The sequence below is a fragment of the Rosa chinensis genome, chromosome 6 (assembly GCF_002994745.2).
Source record: "Rosa chinensis cultivar Old Blush chromosome 6, RchiOBHm-V2, whole genome shotgun sequence".
In the NCBI taxonomy this organism is placed as follows: Eukaryota; Viridiplantae; Streptophyta; class Magnoliopsida; order Rosales; family Rosaceae; genus Rosa; species Rosa chinensis.
This window is the reverse complement of record NC_037093.1, coordinates 7,066,212-7,084,264: the sequence shown is the minus strand read 5'-3', so window position 1 is coordinate 7,084,264 and position 18,053 is coordinate 7,066,212. Positions and strand designations below refer to the sequence as shown.

Below are 18,053 nucleotides of genomic sequence, written 5' to 3'. Positions count from 1 at the left end.
AAGCATACCTAGTCTTTGATGACACATGTAGTTCGAAAGTCGTCGTAATCCAGCGTTGTGAATATCCAACGTTCCATGTTTTTTTTTTTTTTGGATTGATGAGGTTGTCCTAGGGCGAATCCCTTGGCATATTCCTCTTCAACGGAACTTTCTTTGATAGATACTCTACGACCAGCGTCGTTGAGGTTGGTGGTAGTGAATTTCTCCCTTGGATCGTCCTCTGCTAAGGAGCGAGCGATACCCACTCTGATACCAAATGATGCGGGAAGCGTGAACACGATAGTAAGGGGCTCCATCAAGCGTCGAAAGCCATATGAGATAAGCTAGAATCCACTAGCAATTACGGCTGTGTCCGTAAGAAACATAGATAAACTTCTCTAATATTTGGTTTTTTTTATTGATAACTTAAATGAAAATTACAATCTAAGAGGTGCCTTATATAGGGCACATAATATAAACCTAATACAACTAGAAAATATATAGAACAATTTATTGTAGACTAAAACTAGGAAACCTAATTAAACCTGATTAAATAAAAATCAGAAATAAAATCCTAGATACTAAATAATATTACGCTTGGAATCTCAATCAAGATTTTGCTCGAGAATCCTGATATATCCAAAAGAGTAATTTATGATTAATTTCATCATTAAGAAGCCTATTTGAATACCAATTTCTAATATTCAAATTATTCTTCTTAATGTGAAGACGCTTCTTTCTTTTCGGGATTTTTGGTTGAAATTAGCTAAAATCTCGTCCTACATCAATAACACAATCAAAACTAGTTAAAAAAATTTATGTATAGATACAAAATGATGATTTTGAGCACACAATTATTGAAGGTACGTAGATATTGTAGTTATATACAATATACTTACATCTGATGGAGCATGAAGACAATATCGGCAGACAACTAATTAAGTATACTAATCTCATCATAGTAGTCAGAACGCTGCCCATGTTAAGATAGTGTAGGTTGGGTAACAAGAAGCCACATAACAAACCTCTCAAGTATGAGATGGTGAAGCATTTTTAAGCCGGTCTTGATCTTTCTCTTCTGAATTACATCCGCCATGGTTGCCTTGCTACTATAGCTAAACTATCTAGGTTTTAAGATTGATGAAGAATTGAAGATATAGGAGGGGCCCGGTAATTGGTCTCTGAATTTAATTATTTATAGGCTCGCCAGCTAGCTAGGTAGGTATGTATCAGATACATATATATACTGTGATCATATCAGATAAATATGATCAACTCAATTACCGATAAGCTGGTTAATGTAAAATATGATGGTGATCATCTCATCGGATACTTAGTTTCCGGTTTGCGATGTCATTTCGTTTTTACTATATTATTGCACGTGAAATTGACGTCGTGCGAATATTTACAAGACTTTTTCATGCATTTTATAAAGATCGGATGGCTTACGTCTATTGCAATAGGAACAGGTCTTGTTACTATATATATATGCACATGACGTAAATGCTCAGCAAGCTTTTGGTTTCCATGAAAATTTTGAGAACTTGAATTTATAAAAAATACATTGAAATTTTGAAAACTATTGGCCAATATTGATAGTTAAATACTGATTTCAAAGAAATTTTCAATTTCAATCAAATATTTATGAAGTCAATTACACGTGGGAGTTTCAGTAGTGTCAAAGAAATTTAAACGCTTAAATATATTTTTTTCCTAGTAAGGATACTGTAAATCGTATTGACAATTGAGGATGAAAATTATTATTTTATTTTTTTTCAAATTTTACATTCTTCACAAAGTTGGTGCACATCATAGAGAAAATAAAGCAAATTTCGATAACATGACCCAAACCAACAATCGACATTAACAATCAACAATGACTATGACATTTACAGTTTTACACATCTATACACCGCTAATACACATGATGTACGTGGTAACTTTCGACACCATTGTATGTAACCAACTTTGGCTCAAATTGCCACTCCCATTTGTATCTTTTCTCCATCTCTCTTTTGGAATTTTGATAAATATCTGTCAATAACTCAATATCAATACTTAAACGACAATGTTTGCAAAAACGGAAACGTAAGTCGAGGTGCTTTGAATCTTTGATGCTCTTGTGGAGTCATAAGGCAGTAGGACAATCATAGAGTTGCAATCACGGGGTGCGTAGTGTACTAGTGTACCGGAGAGAGTCGTGCACCACACATTAGCGCACTAGAAGCTAAGCTGTCCCTATTACCCTGACTCCCTGAGGAGGCCAACATGCACTTCCCGATATAGAAAAGTAAACGGCCAGAGGCCAGACCATCATTCCCTCAAAAATAAAATAATCTTCCAATTGCCCCCACAATTTCACATTCACCTCCAACCTTTGAATTTCTTATGATTAATCCCCAAAGGTTTCTGAATTTACGTTCCGGTCCTCAAATACCTATATATTGAGAGCGAGGACATTGTCATCTGACTTTTTGGCAAAAGGAGGGGAGACTTGGTTCGGGGAATTTCTGAACCACACCACTAGCCAAATTCTCAATTTTCCATCTCTCTCTCTCTCTCTCTCGCTCCCTCTGGTACGTCCATTTGTTTAGGGTTTCCGCCATTTATAAACAGCCTCTGTGCTCTACTAGGGTTTTTACACTAGTATCAAAAGTTGATGATGTGCCGCGCAGCTTTAATCGCCTTTTGAATCCTCCATACGCAGTTGTGATTTCTGCTCAAAGTTTTGATTTTGGGGATTTTAGGGGCTTTGCACGGCTGAAATCTCATCTGGGTGGTGATTCAATTGGGGCTAATTTCACTGTGTTCGTTCAGCGCATTAGAATTTCCGATCTGGGTTTAGCTGGGTTCGGTCAATTTAAGGTTCGGGGATTGAGATTTCATCTGGGTTGGGGCCAAAATTTGAAATTTTGGTACTTTTTTATATTTCGACTCAGTTTGAGAATTAGGGTTCTTTCTCTCTGTGGCGATGGACGACGGAGAGCTTGAATTTTCGAACCAGGAGCTTGATTTTTCGATTCCAAACATGACCGGTGAGCTTCCGAGTAGTTGCTCCATGGAGAATATTTTCGGTGACTTCTTCAAGGATACTGATACCGCTTGCACTCACAACCACATTTGCAACCCTCCCTCGGGCCCTGACTCGTCTCATAGGCACACTTGCATTCATGTCCACACTAAGATTTTGTCCTCTGGGCAAAGTGAGGACAAGGCTGGAACTGATGATACTGCCGAGTCTGGGGAGAAGAACTCCAAGAAAAGGCCTTTGGGTAATCGGGAAGCTGTTCGCAAGTACCGGGAGAAGAAGAAGGCTCGAGCTGCTTCGTTGGAGGATGAGGTTACCAGGTTGAGAGCTTTGAATCAGCAGCTGATGAAGAGGTTGCAGGGTCAGACTGCATTGGAGGCCGAGATTGCGAGGCTCAAGTGTTTGCTTGTGGACATTAGGGGAAGGATTGAAGGAGAAATTGGATCTTTTCCGTATCAGAAGCCGGTGAATCCGGGTCTGCAGAGTCACAACATGACCGGTACTTATGTGATGAATCCATGTAACATGCAGTGCAATGATCAGCTTTATTGCCTTCAACGAGGGGATGATGGAAAACGTGGAGATGGGACAGGAATGAATGGCCAAGGGTTTAGTGGTTGTGAATTTGAGAATCTTCAGTGTTTCACAAATCAGGATGGAGGATCAATGGGTCTTTCTGGATGTGATCTTGGAAATGTGATGTTAGAATCCAATGTCAATCTTTCTGGCACAAAGAAGAGGAAAGGTGAAAATTAGATGCCTTAATCTTGTAAGCTGTTTCTATTTACAATTACGACTACTTTGCAGTTAGTTAGTTGGCTAAAAGGAATCCTTTATATGGTTGTGTATTAGTCTGTAAATGTGTTGCTTGTTCTATTGTTGTGGTAGTAGTCTACTTGTTCACGTCAGTCTTTTGTGGATATATTGAATGTATGGTTCTTTGGGGCTCTACATCTACGTTTGAAAGATTATTTTCATTGAATCCTGATCGAATTAATATGCAATGTGAGTTGTGTTGTTCATTGTGAGGTTTGTTTAATGTTCTATGCCTCTCTAGATTTGGGATTTGGATTGGTGGAATACAAATGTTAAACCTGTATAGTTTTAACTAGCATATTAATACACAAGTCTTGTTAACTCTGTGAATCTTATTAAAACGTAGCAAAGTTTAGCTACACCTTTTTAAAGATTGGCTAAAAATATTCTAGTTCGTTGTGGCTAAGTACTTTATATTGTCTCTGGTCTATTAACTGCAAAATCAGCTATTCCTACCGTATAACGAGACGTTCTCGTGGAAGATTGAACTGATTAGAGAAGTTGAGGATGCCATTGCACCGCTGTGGAGACTAGTGGATTATGAAATAGTGCAGTAAGTGGAGACTTTTTAAACTGAATAATACCTTAAAATATATTAAGATATCACTCATAGGAGCAGAGTTTAGTTGGAAAAATCAAGAGAGTTGGAAAAGGATCTCCTATGTGATGATTCCAGACAAACTTGCTATTGTAAGGATTGGCAGTATGTGCAAATCTTCTGTGTTTATTCAGTAATTCAGAAAATGGGATTGTTGAACCACTTGGGGGGTGGGTGAAGATTCTTCTTTTGCTCAAGATTAAAGGAATGGACCTAATTACTGCTATAGGAATTCTGCAATTTTTTATTTTTTTTTACTTTCCAAAGTGTGGCACTGATTATTATGCTGTCTGTTTGGTTAGGAGGGGCTCGAGCTGCAGCAGCGAATTGAAGGAATGGGAAAGTAGTGTCATCAAGAGTACATATGGTCTTGCAATAAGCAGTTTGTCAACTGCAACATCAGCTTTCCCCTCAGGTCGTTCTGCATTCTATTGTTAAATTTTTCTCATTGAACCATTGTTGGGTTCTTTGAAAGGGCATGATTTACTTTTATCAAGCTGAAGTTTACTGGAATCACTGCTATTTTAGTTTGTCTTTTGGGTCAGAGAATAAGTACAACTTATGGTAGACCCCAATTTCATATTCATTTTATTCTCATCTTCCTAGTTGTCTTGGACTATACATATGTCAATCAAATTTATTTGTCTTTGTTATGTTACTTTGCTAATTATTAATTGAATCTGTTATGAGTAGGTCTCCTTTTCTTTTTTGGTGACTCCTTCAGCTTTTCCTTCTCTTTCTGAGCTACATGAATCCTTGATCTCTTAATTACAGAACATAGAGAAGCTGGCATGTGATTTCAATCATGTTTCAGTGCTAGAGCTGTGAACAGGTGAGTCACAAAAACTCACTTTGTGTGAAAGCTTTCTAAGTTTCTAGCTTCATTCATCCACAAAATGGTCACTGACTGGTAGATACATTTCACAGTATAGTTACCCCTTACTGATGCATCTGGCCATCGCAAATGTCAATGGGAGCCTCTTTCCAACGTTGGGGTGAAAAATGACTATGCCAGGAAGAAGGATCTCCTTAGGTTCATTGCTTTTAGATGGTCAGCCAGTTCATTAGAAGAATGTGTATAGAAAAATAGTTGGGTGATTTTCATAAATGAGAGGTGCCTTTGGTCATGAAGTGGGGAAGGAAGTACACCAAAAGTTGATTTATGAAAAAGCTTCCATAAAACTCATTTTAAAGCGAGAATAGAATATCAGTATATCTTTTGTCTCCTGCCACTAATATTTCAGAAACTAGTTAAGCTTTCTTAGTTTCTCGTTTATTCTACTCCCTTCTTTGGCCAAAATAAACTAGACCGTTGTGCTAGTAATATTGTCTGGAAATGTCTAGCTTCTTCATTGTGGTCTAATGGTATAGCCTTCTTTGATAATACTGCAAAGATTTTCTGCTCTAGCTCGCACTATTTTTCGAGTACTTCACATTTCTTAAACAAGTGATGTAACAGATAAAGGGATAAATTCCTGTCCACCTCCATATGAGACTTTTTTCACAGAATCACAATGCCATCTCCCAGTTTTCATCCTCGAATGAATTGCTGGATACAACTAAGAAGCCTTCCTAGTTAGCAACTGAGATGAATTTTCAAATAAAGCCTTCCTAGTTAGCAACTGAGATGAATTTTCAAATAAATGATTCACAGGGTTGCGGATTATTGGATTCTCTCTCCACTGAGATTGGAAGCATTCATCAATGTTGGTGTGGTCCTGCCAGACAAGTTCTTCATGATTGAGTAGGCCTTGTGAATATTTTCTATGGTTGTGTGTATTCCGAGTTTCCTCTTCTGCTTGGGATATTATCCTTTTCTGAAAGCACGGGACAAACATTTTGGTCCCCTCATTTGGTGGCAACCAGCGGACTCAAATATCAGATTTCTCTTTGCATCTTCAGGGGCCAATTCGATTAGGTATGTCTGAGGAAAACCGTATGATACTAGCGTACTTTCTCAAGAACTGCCTTTCATTCAAATTTTCTGCATGAGTGCACAGAACTAAAAATCATTGATAGTTAAAAGAGAAGCTAACAAAGCGGAGGAAGCACAAAAAAGTGGCCTCAGATAGATTCCGATGATTCAAAATTCATCGCACTAATTAGTAGTTGTTTTCATCTTATCGTCATGTAGTAGATGAGAGAAATCAAGGGTATCCATCTTCAAATACCAGCACCCTCAGCAAGGATCTGATACCATATGAGCACTAGTACAAATAGCACCAACAGCACGTTCGGCTTCAAGCTCCACTCTATTTTGCTTTGGACGCAAGGTACTCGCATGTTAAAAAAAAAAAAATGTTTTCAAGTTGACAATCTTTTTACTTGAACATCCAGTTCGTTTAGACATTAATGGACTTCCTACTTATAAACATACACATTTCTAGAAGTTTTAAAAGAGCTCCTACCAAGAGCTTACAGCTCAAAATTAAGGAACGAAGATTGCAACAACAAAACATAGGTTGAGAATTCGAGACGTATCATCGTCAGACATCAGAAGATTCCCCTTCTTGCACATCGAGACGTAAATGCCATCAGCCATTTGCCAGACCTGGAGAGTGTTGTCTTCGGCTACACTTGAAATGAGCCATGGAACTTCTTTGTTCCATGAGAAATCTGATATCTTTGCTCTATGACCGCCATGTGAAAACAGTTCTGGTGGCCCATCATCCCCATCACCCTCCAACTGCTCATCCCCATCTCCCTCCAGCCATCTTCCTCCAGCGTAAGATGCCAGTACAGTATCATGATTAGGGTCCCATTCAACCTGGAATACCTCCTTTCTGCAAGGAACAAATGAAGAATGAAGGATTACCCCGTGTGTTTTGCAGATAGTTATTTTTAAAGAGATGTTTGAAGTGCAGCACCAAGAATAATTTTTCATATGAAAGAGGGAAAAAGAAAATTAAGTCAACATAGTATGAGTAGGCCATCCCCTATAGATTTAAGAAATCTGAAAAGGTTACTAAAATTCTTGAAACTTATAGTTTGTCCTCAAAGGCTTAATATGTGTGCTGAACGTGTACCTTTGATTTTCAGGAATGTCTACTTCCCAAATGAAATATCATATAGAGGGCTGACAAGCTGTAATTCTTAACTGCTCACTTGAAACAAGGGATCTAAACTTGCCTACAACCATTTACCAGTTGGGAAAATGTGTGCACGTAAGTTTTCTGAATCAACTAGTAGTGGCCATAACTTTTGTATTGCATATGTCATTGACATATCACAGAACCACGAAAAAAAAAATGAAAGTGGATGCAGCAAGGCCTAATATTGCTTTACAAATATCAGACCCAGAAAGCACAATACTTCATCATCCAAAATATGTATTCAGGTACTTCAACCACAAAATGGACGGTAACCTACATATCTTATCATGAAGATATGTATTAGCATAAATGTGGGGATGCTTTGAATTTTGATATTAAATTCAGTGATTTAAACTCTTATAGCACCAAAAGCAGAGAAGTGAATGATATTCAAATCTTGTTCAAAAGCAATACTGATTGCATAATTCTAGATCAAGAGAAACACAAAAGAAGACATTCAAATTAAAGAGCAGAGATGATGGTTATATGAATAAATTTCAAGGAGGGGAGCAGGGGAATAAGAGCATACGTGTGGCCACTGAGAGCATACCGTCAGCTTCCGCATATCAAACAGACCCACAGTAGTGTCTGAAGATGCTGTAGCCAGATAGTTTACCAGAGACCAGCAAACAAACAAGAGAGAGAAAGCATGGTCAGTAACAAGATCCTTCTATATGAGAGATATGATAATGAGAAGTGAGGCGGGAGAGTTATAGGTAACATCACTGAAGTATATTTAATAAGTACGAAAACCAGTCTACAAAATGTCCAGTATGGACATTTAAGACATTGCAAATAACAGTAATTTGTAATATATAACCAGTGAGAACCTCCAAACCATTCCAGAACTAACTCTATCTACTTGTGAATCTAATTGTCAACTTTGAACATTTATAGAATGGCAGTGAGAACCATGCAAATCCTGAGAGAAACCATCAATAATACTTCTGGAGAAACTAGATACCAACATAAACTAGTATGAATGATAGCATCAACGTGAACTGATATGCAAATTGTACATTCTCAAGCACATGTGAGATTTCAAGTGTGTGACTAGCAAGTGTGAATCCTACAAATGCAAATCATATAAATGATATTGTTAAAAGTTGCTTCACCTCTTTCTCATGAACTTTGACAGAGTCTTGGGCTTGATTTGTTCTCAAGTCCCATATCATCAATGGACAATCGTCCCCAAAAGACCCAAACAGATTCTCGTTCTTCAAATGCCACGACACATCATTAACCACACTTTCATGACGCTGAAAACACACATTAATTGGCATAGTCAAACCATCATATCCCTCATAAGTCATAACCGAAACAAGTATACAACATATCAAAAACCTAAAAGTCTCGAGTCCCAAAATTACCTCAAAAACATGCATTGGATGAAGCACTCTATCTTGAGCCAAAGCAGACACATCCCACAAGCAAATATATTAAGATATCACTCTTACAAGCAGAGTTTAGATAGAAGAATCAGGAGAGCTGGTAAAGGATTTCCTATGTGATGATTCCAGACAAACTTGCTATCTATGGGCTAGCAGTATGTGTAAATATTCTGTGTTTATTCAGTAATTGAGAAAATGGGATTGTTTAACCCCTTAGAACTTTAATCTAGTGATGAGTGAAACATTTTTCCATTACTACTTTTTGTCTCTCACTTAGGGGGTGGGTGAAGATTCTTCTTTTGCTTAAAGGAATGGACCTAAATGCTATAGGAATTCTACAATTTTTTTACTTTCCAAAGTGTGACACTGATTATTATGCTGACTGTTTGGTTAGGAAGGGCTCGAGCTGCAGCAGCGAATTGAAGGAATGGGAAAGTAGTGTCATCAAGAGTACATATGGTCTTGCAATAAGTAGTTTGTCAACTGCAACATCAGCTTTCCCCTCAGGTCGTTCTGCTTTTTATTCTTAAATTTTCATCACTGAACCATTGTTGGGTTCTTTGAAAGGGCATGATTTATTTTTATCAAGCTGAAGTTGCTGGAATCACTGCTATTTTGGTTTGTCTTTTGGGTCAGAGAATAAGTACAACTTATGGTAGACCCCAATTTCATGGTTTTCTATGAAACTCATATTCATTTTATTCTCATCTTCCTAGTTGTCTTGGACTATACATATGTCGACCAAATTTATTTGTCTTTGTTATGTTACTTTGCTGATTTTCAATTGAATCTGTTATGAGTTGTTCTCCTTTTCTTTTTTGGTGACTCCTTTATCTTTTCCTTCCCTTTCTGAGCTACATGAATTCTTGATTTCTCAATTACAGAACATAGAGAGGCTGGCATGTGATTTCAATTATGTTTCAGTGCTAGAGCTGTGAACAGGTGAGTCACAAAAACTCACGTTGTGTGAAAGCTTTCTTAGTTTCTAGCTTCATTCATCCACAAAATGGTCACTGACTGGTAGATAAATTTCACAGTATAGTTACCCGTTACTGATGCATCTGGCCATCACAAATGTCAATGGGAGCCTCTTTCCAACATTGGGGTGAAAAATGACTATGCCAGGGAGAAGGATATCTGTAGGTTCATTGCTTTCAGATGGCAGGCAGTTCATTAGAAGAATGTGTATAAAAATAATTGGTCATTTTCATAATTGAGGGTGCTTTCAGATGGTTCTTGCTTTCAGAACCCGGCGAGATCAAAACATTGCTTACTGGATTTTTAATATCACAATAAAGTTTTCCTTTTTCTGTTTTGAATTTGAATTTTGGTTTTGATACATTTGGTTGAGCTCCGATGATGAATTCTTCGATGCCTAAGTGCCTAGCTCTCTTATGCGATTATCGTTCCAATTTCCGAAGCTTAATGATAACATAGAGCTTCTATGTGGAACTCAAGGGACATCTGAGGAGGTCAAGCCCCTTTTGATTCTGCCTCCCCTTAGATTTTGTCACTTCTCCTTTTTTTTTTTTCCTTTCTCACATTTTTTTTTATTTTGCTCTTAAGGACTTTCATTGAAACAAATCAAATGATACTTCTTATCTCGATGTTCTGCTAGTGAACTATGAGACAATTTTGTGGTTCATTAGAAAAAAAGTTTCGCAAGAATTGGTATTGATTCATGGTTCTTTGTTATTTATTGCAAAATGGCACATTTTCAAATCTCCATGTACGTGAATTTGTCTTCCTGTTTTTGTATTTCAGCTCTCTCTTTTTTTTTTTTTTGGTAGTATGATGTTCCACCGAGTATCATTTTCATGATCACTAATACCAACTCAATATGAATGATGTGTGAGACGCAAATTTCTTGTTTGACTCGTGCATTTTGGTGTTGGATTCCATCATAAAACAAGTAACAATGAAGGCCTTGGACTCCATAATAAAATGAGCAACAATGAAAATATATGCACTTTTTGATAGTTTAGACATATGATTATGCTATTAAATAGTTTACAGAGCAATTCAAAATTTCAAATTGAGATCTTAGAGGAAACTAAAGGATGAGTGATGAGTTCAATTAGTTGTAAGAATGTCTCCAATAGTGAAGGTGCTATGGATAAATTCTCTAAAGTTAAATATAACCAGCAAATTTTTAATTCTCTAAAAAAAATTTGAATGTGAAACTGTTTTTACTTTTTGTTATTTTCTGTCTAAATTTAGCTCAGCTTTGTTAGCTTCTTGTTTGTTTTACTCCCTTTTTGGCCAAATAAACAAGACCATTTTGCTAGTAATATCATTTGGAAATGTCTAGCTTCTTTTTCTTCATTGTGGTCTAATGGTATAATCCTGTTCTTTGAACATTCTTCTTTGATAATACTACGAAGATTTTCTGCTCTATCCTGCATATTTTTCGGATACTTCACATTTTTTAAACAAGTGATGTCAGTGATGTAATAGATAAAAATGATAAATTTCATGTCCACACCCATATGAGAGTATGAGACCGTTTTCACAGAATCATAATGCCATCTCTCAGTTTTCATCCTAGAACGAATTGCTGGATACAACTAAGAAGCCGTCTTTAGTTAGCTACTGTGAGATGTATTTTAAAGGAAAAAAAAATGATTCATAGGATTACGGATTATTGGATTCTTTCTCCACTGAGATCGGAAGCATTCATCAATGTTGGCGTGGTCCTGCTAGACTTCTTGATTAACTAGGCCTCGTGAATATTATCTATGTTTGTGTTCAATTCCGAGTTCCCTCTTTTGCATGGGATAATGTCCTTTCCTGAAAGCAGAGGACAAACATTTTGGTCCCTTCATTTGGTGCCAACCAGCAGACTCAAATATCGGATTTCTTGGCATGCTGATTCCCAAAAGGGGCCATCATAAAGTATGATCCTTGCATAATTCTGAAGACATACCTTTTATTCAAACTTTATGTGCGTATGGAGTGCACAGAACTAAAAATCAAATTTCATTAATAGCGAAAGAGAAGTTGACAAAGCGAAGGAAGCTCTAAAAAGTGACCTTGTCAGATAGATTCCGGTGAAGCAAAAGTTAGAGCGAAGTTAAAAAGAGCATCGCACTAGTTGCTAATCGTTTCATCACATCATCATGAGAGAAACCAAGGGGGGTCCATATTCAAATATCAGCATTCAGCACCATCACTCTACCTCTAGGCAGTGAAAAGAGATGGACTCAAAACCATGAGCCAGGGATATGATTTCTTACATGAGCATTAGCACGAATAGCAGTAAAAGCACGTTGGGCATCAAGCTCCCCTCAATCGCATGTAAAAACTAGAAATTAGAAGGAAAAAAAAATTACGTTGCAAGATTGACGATCTCTCTCTTACTTGAACATCCCAGTTCGTTAAGACAGTAACGGACTTCCTACTTATAAACCTACAGGATTTTTCTTGTCATAATCATCTCCAGGTTTTAAAACAGCTCCTACCAAGAGCTTAAAACTCAAAAGGAATGAAGTTTGCAACAACAAAACACAGGTTGAGAATTTGAAACATATCATCATCAGACATCAGAAGCTTCCCCTTCTTGCCCATCATCGTCACCGTATATGCCATCAGCCATTTGCCAGACCTGGAGAGTGTTGTCTTCAGCTACACTTGAAATGAGCCATGGAACTTCTTTGTTCCATGAGAAATCTGATATCTTTGCTTTATGACCGCCATGTGAAAACAGAAGTTCTGGTGGCCCATCATCACCATCTCCCTCCAACTGCTCATCCCCAATCCTAAACATATCGCATATTGACTTAGATGATAATCAAGCAAATGAAACACAGATGAAACATGTAAAAGAAAAAACATTTCATTTCTCACAGCAGTTTTAATATTGGATAAGGTAGATACCTGTTAAGGTCCCAAACTATCAACCTTCGGTCACCAGCATAAGATGCCAACACAGTATCATGATTAGGGTCCCATTCAACCTGAAATACCTCCTCTCTGCAAGAAACACATGAAGAGTGAGGGATTTGATATTATTCCCTATGTTCTAATAATTATTTTTGAAAAAAATGTTTGTAGTGCAGCACCAAAAATAATTCTTCACATGATACAGAGGGGGAAAACTATGTCAACAGAGTATGAGTAAGCCAGCACATATGTAATTTACTATAATTCTTGAAACTTATACTTTGTCTACAAAGGCTTCATATTTGTGCTGACCGAGTACCTTCAATTCTCAGGAATGTTTACTTCCCAAATGAATTATCTAGCAAAGGGCTGACAAGATATAATTGTCAATTGCTCAATTGAAACAAGGGAATCTAAATATGTCTACAACTATTTACCAGTTGGGACAATGTGTGTGTACATATAATTTTTTAAATCATCTGGTAAGTGGCTATAACTTTTGTATTGCATGGCACTGACATGTTACACAATCGTGAAACAAGAGAATGAAAAGTAAATGCAGCCGCATTTGCTTTATTTTTGTCACGAAGATATGTATTAGCATAAATGTCATGATGCTTTGAATTTTGATATTAAATTCAGTGACTTAAACTCTTATAGCACCAAGAGCAGAGAGGTAAATGATATTCATATCTTGTTCAAATGCAATATTGATTGCACAAATCTAGAAAGAGAAACACAAAAGAAGACATTCAAATTAAAGAGTAGAGATGACGATTATATGAATAAATTTCAAGAAGGGGAGCAGGGGATGAAGAGCATACGTGTGGCCACTCAGAGCATGCAAAGGTACCGTCAGCTTCCGCATATCAAACAGACCCACAGTAGTGTCTGAAGATGCTGTAGCCAAAACCCACTCATTACACGGATGGAAAGACAGATAGTTTACCTGAGACCACCAAACAAACAAGAGTATAAGCATGGTCAGTGACAAGATCCTTCTATATGAGAGAGATGATAATGAAAAGTGACGGGGGAGGGTTATAGGCAACATCATTGAAGCATACTTTAATAAGTACCAAAACCAGTCTCCAGTTTCTTTTAATGTTCAGTTTGGACATCCTAAGACATTGCAAATAATAGTAATTTGTAATATATAACCAGTGAGAACCTCCAAACCATTCCAGAAATAACTCTATCTACTTAAGAACCTAATTGTCAACTTTCAATAATATTTCTGGAGAAACATCATACAAACTCGATACCAACAATATAAACTAGTATGAATGATAGCATCAATGTGAACTGATATGCAAATTGTACATTCTCAAGCACATGTGAGATTTAAAAGGGTCTGTGACTAGCAAGTGTGAATCCTACAAATGCAAATCATATAAATGATATTGTCAAAAGTTGCTTCACCTCTTTCTCATGAACTTTGACAGAGTCTTGGGCTTGATTTGTTCTCAAGTCCCATATCATCAATTGACAATCGTCCCCAACAGACCCAAACAGATTCTCATTCTTCGAATGCCACGACACATCATTAACCACACTTTCATGACGCTGAATACACACAGTAATTGGCATGGTCAAACCATCATATCCCTCATAACCAAAACACATATGCAACACATCAAAAACCTAAAAGTCTCGAGTCCCAAAATTACCTCAAAAACATGCATTGGATGAAGCACTCTATCTTGAGCCAAGGCAGACACATCCCACAAGCAAATTTTACAATCATTTGAACCACTCAAAAGGTAACCCTCCTTAAATGGACTCCATGACAAGCCATACCCTTCTTTGTCATGACCCCTCAACCTCAAATCAGGATCACACTCACCATCTTGAGACTTCAGCCCCTGCTTGGTACAATCAAACACATACACCTCGCTACCGCTGGTTTTCGCCCCAACCATATTCGGCTTCTGCAGCATACACCTTGCCCTATTCACTTCCCCATCGACCCGAATCTTCTGCGTAATCTCAACCTACAACCGCACAACGCATTAATACAAACATTTCTCTCCTAGGCATTTTCACAAACACTTTGTAGGCACAAAATAAATCTTCAAAATGTTGATAATCCCAGAAAATCATTCCTATAAATCGATATAGATCTCTGAATAATTAACGAACGCAGTGATTTTGAATTACCTTAGGGAGAGTGGGCTCGTCGGAAACGGCGTCAACGTTGGGTTGAGATGCGGGGAGGAGGGCGTCGGCGACCATGAGGTAGTTGGGGTAGTCGTCGGAGGTGTGGGTCCCGAGGATGAGCTTGTGGACGGCGAGAGACGGGTCGGAGTAGGGCTGTGGGGCCGAGGGGACCCAGTGGACGGTGAGAGATGGCCATTCGAGAGGGTGGGAGATGATGAGGTCGTAGAGGAACGGAGTGTTCTTCTTCCAGACGGCGTACTCTTCCTCAACGACGGCCGCGTCTTCTTGGTCGTGATCGTCGGCCATGGCTGTGGATGTGGGTTGCGGCGGATCTCCTGAGCTCCGAGCTTTGCCGCTTCTTTCTGATTTTCCCGCCAAAATGTGGTGAGGGAGGTGAAGATGCGAGCGAAGCGCCAAGAAGGGTTTATAAAGGCGGGGAAAAAGAATTGGACCCTATCTTTTATGGGATGATCAAAAGAAAGCCCAAGTTCATTTCTTCTTTTTGTAGAGAAACCATGTTGGTGACTCATAGCTATAACTGCACTCGAGAATTTGATAAATGCGCCATAATCCAACAAAAACTTGGAACTTGCAACATTACTCTCTTAATATTTAGAACTGAAAATGTTTTTTGAAAATGGGAAAAAAATGAAAGAAATATTTACATGTGGTTCGATCACCATCTAGCTCCACAAAACTCAGACTGTTCTTGGTCTAGGGTTTTGCAATTTTCTTTTTGTCCGGCGGCACTCATGGTCGGTGTTGGCTCGCCTTGCTGGCTAGAGGCTGCTGCCCAACGGGAAATTGAATACTAGAGGCCTGGGAGCTTCTTGGCTCAAGGTTTGGACTAGATGCTTTTGGCGATGAGCACCGAACCACGTCTTCAGCACGGTGGTGGTTTGTACAAGGAGGGTGGCCCTTGTCGAGGGACTTCCAAGATCGACGATTCAGAGGTACTCGGCAGGGTGCGGGGTGCTGGATTGGAGGGCACTGTTTGGCTCCAGTTTTGTTGCAACTGGTCACCAGTATCTTTTCTGCGCGGGCGTGCCAGCATCGTTTTGGTGTGGTTGTCGGGGGTGTCCCTTGACCTGACTTCTTTTGAACAATTGTGGACGAGGAGAGCACCAACCTTGTAGCGGGATTCTTTGTGCCTCGTGGTGAGGACTTCTGCTAAGCTTCTTCGAAATCACACAATCGATACTCGACGTCATAGATCGAGCAGAGCGAAAATCACTGGGAAGTGGGGAGAACTTGCTAAAGCATGACTTTAGCTAAGTTGGTTTGTGAAGGCGTTACCCTTGCTTGGCTGGTTCCGTAACCGTTGTGGTCGCGGTACTACAGTCAGCTCTCGAGGAGACTAGGACCGAAGCACGTTGATAGAGGGTTTGGTGGCACTGACAGTAGGCTCCTAAGGATTCTGGGACTGGAATGTGGTCACCGGTAAGAGAAGGAGAGGGGTTGCTCTGGAGAGGCTTGGATAATCGTAGAGATTAGTTGATGAATTGTATGTCCCTTGTTACTTCGTCGTAGCCTCTATATATAGGTTGCCGGGCCAAAGTGGTTGGCCTTAAACAAATCATGATGAAGCACTAATGGAATTATGGAGCACTAATGAAATTATGGTAGGTTTTCCAATTAAGCACTAATGGAATCATGATAGGTTTTCTAATGTTGGCCACCATGAAATGTAGTTGAATGCTTCCCCACGTGCATGCCATATTCCTTAATTGAATGGAGTATGAATATTTGCATGGGCTGCCTTTTCTTGCAGCTTGCATAATCTTCCATAATTCTGCAGGTAGGCTTTATTTAGCCTCTAAATAATATATTTCGAATTTGTCGATAATATATAGCTTAAGCCACTGACATTGGCTCAATTTCTCCAAGACACGCCTTATCAGGCCAAAATGCTCATTTTGGGTTCAAACATTGGCCCCCAGACCTCGAAGTCAAAGGTCTTCGTCTTGACTGAAAAGGTCTTGAATCAGCACTGCTCTTATAATGTCGTTGCTCCAAAGCCACTTGTATTGGCTTGACTGAAATTACTTGACTGATTCTATATAGGCCTCTAAATAGGTCATAAAGCTTGAATGCCACAATCTGAATTGCCTTTGTCATAAACTAACGCTTTCTTTGCCAACTTTATTGCCCCCATGTATCTGATGTCTGGTATGCAGTGAATTGGCGAAACTTGGGTAGGTTGTAGGAGATCAGAACTTTAGCGTGCCCCCTATACGAAGGAGACTGTTTTTGATCACGAATGAGGATTCTTCTCTTTCTTAGTGGTAGCTTCTCCATGTGTATAGTACCAAGTATCTGCCTTGTTCGCTGGCTCTCTGTTGATTTTTTCAAATGTAGGTGTTGGAGCCACTTCGCTAGCTAGATCAAGTTTGATCAAGGCCTACAGTACTTGGCGAAATAAGATGCAGAATAGCAAACTGTTTGTTGTCATTTAATCCTTCGTGAATCTTATGCTGAAGAGGATGATTGAATCATGGCTATCGACATCATGACATGTGACCAAGTGAACCCACCATACTTGCTGCAACTTTAGCATTTAAAAACGCATGGGTTTTAATCATGTTTAATTAAAAACATCAGGCCACTACGCTGGCCCTGCGGTTGTAGGAAAAGGTGCAATACCATCTCTTCACCGCCGCCTCAGATGCAATTGTAATGTCCCGAACCTAAATTTACCAGTTTACTAGTCATTTGGACGGTAAACGACCTTTACTTTCACTTTTACTTTCGGTTTAGTACTTTTAGTGGCCCTAAAAGTTGATTTTTTGTTCGGGTCAAAATTTGAGAAAATGTTCTTCATGAAAGTTGTAGGGGACGTTAAACCGAGCGCGTGCATATGTAGTACGTAAAAATCGGAGCTCGTATGTGAAAGTTATAAGCGAAAATGTGAAAGTAAAGGTCGTTTACCGTCCAAATGACTAGTAAACTGGTGAATTTAGGTTCGGGACGTTACAATAAATTTACACTTCTAAATCACCCATCATTATTCTCCTGGAGCCACCCTGCTCCCCCAAACAACATCAACCAAAATCATATGACACAAAACACAACTTAAATAACATTAATTTTCACATTTTCGCTTATAA

General features: G+C 38.7%; 2 protein-coding genes and 2 long non-coding RNA genes across 9 annotated transcripts; 2 read left to right on the top strand and 2 right to left on the bottom strand.

Moving 5' to 3' along the window:
* The first annotated feature begins 2,443 nt into the window (after positions 1 to 2,443).
* LOC112170070 (basic leucine zipper 23) lies at positions 2,444 to 6,093 on the top strand. 6 transcript variants are annotated; one of them, XR_002925008.2, is made up of 4 exons: positions 2,444 to 3,752; positions 4,724 to 4,836; positions 5,196 to 5,253; positions 6,076 to 6,093. XR_002925008.2 is itself a non-coding variant. In XM_024307216.2 (2 exons), exons 1-2 carry the CDS (start codon positions 2,951 to 2,953, stop codon positions 4,750 to 4,752), a joined length of 831 nt encoding a protein of 276 aa, XP_024162984.1. In that variant the 5' UTR covers positions 2,444 to 2,950; the 3' UTR covers positions 4,753 to 5,079. The 6 variants fall into 6 exon arrangements, 2 of the variants coding, with proteins under 2 accessions (XP_024162984.1, XP_040364288.1); XR_002925012.2 differs by lacking the exon at positions 6,076 to 6,093 and adding an exon at positions 5,354 to 5,702; XR_002925009.2 differs by lacking the exon at positions 6,076 to 6,093 and adding an exon at positions 5,349 to 5,702.
* A 994-nt stretch (positions 6,094 to 7,087) lies between these two features.
* LOC112170072 lies at positions 7,088 to 8,758 on the bottom strand. Its single transcript, XR_002925016.2, has 3 exons — positions 8,629 to 8,758; positions 8,043 to 8,110; positions 7,088 to 7,204 (listed from the first exon to the last, which is right to left on the bottom strand). It is a non-coding gene; the product is annotated as an uncharacterized LOC112170072 (long non-coding RNA).
* Positions 8,759 to 8,861: 103 nt separating this feature from the next.
* LOC112170071 lies at positions 8,862 to 10,376 on the top strand. Its single transcript, XR_005801636.1, has 4 exons — positions 8,862 to 9,059; positions 9,299 to 9,411; positions 9,789 to 9,846; positions 9,942 to 10,376. It is a non-coding gene; the product is annotated as an uncharacterized LOC112170071 (long non-coding RNA).
* Positions 10,377 to 12,102: 1,726 nt separating this feature from the next.
* On the bottom strand, positions 12,103 to 15,408 carry LOC112174831 (WD-40 repeat-containing protein MSI3). Its single transcript, XM_024312648.2, has 6 exons — positions 14,947 to 15,408; positions 14,457 to 14,780; positions 14,209 to 14,352; positions 13,611 to 13,735; positions 12,781 to 12,876; positions 12,103 to 12,662 (listed from the first exon to the last, which is right to left on the bottom strand). The coding sequence occupies exons 1-6, from the start codon at positions 15,250 to 15,252 to the stop codon at positions 12,440 to 12,442; spliced, it is 1,218 nt and encodes a 405-aa protein (XP_024168416.1). The 5' UTR covers positions 15,253 to 15,408; the 3' UTR covers positions 12,103 to 12,439.
* Between the last annotated feature and the right edge of the window lie 2,645 nt (positions 15,409 to 18,053).

Excerpts from the sequence above, each read along its gene's own strand:
- LOC112170070 (XM_024307216.2), top strand. The coding sequence starts at position 2,951 with ATGGACGACGGAGAGCTTGAATTTTCGAACCAGGAGCTTGATTTTTCG. Across the intron at positions 3,753-4,723 it reads TGGCACAAAGAAGAGGAAAG|GAGGGGCTCGAGCTGCAGCA; the intron begins GTGAAAATTAGA and ends CTGTTTGGTTAG.
- LOC112174831 (XM_024312648.2), bottom strand. The coding sequence starts at position 15,252 with ATGGCCGACGATCACGACCAAGAAGACGCGGCCGTCGTTGAGGAAGAG. Across the intron at positions 14,353-14,456 it reads ATCCAATGCATGTTTTTGAG|CGTCATGAAAGTGTGGTTAA; the intron begins GTAATTTTGGGA and ends GTGTGTATTCAG. Across the intron at positions 12,877-13,610 it reads CATGCTCTGAGTGGCCACAC|AGAGGAGGTATTTCAGGTTG; the intron begins GTATGCTCTTCA and ends TGTTTCTTGCAG.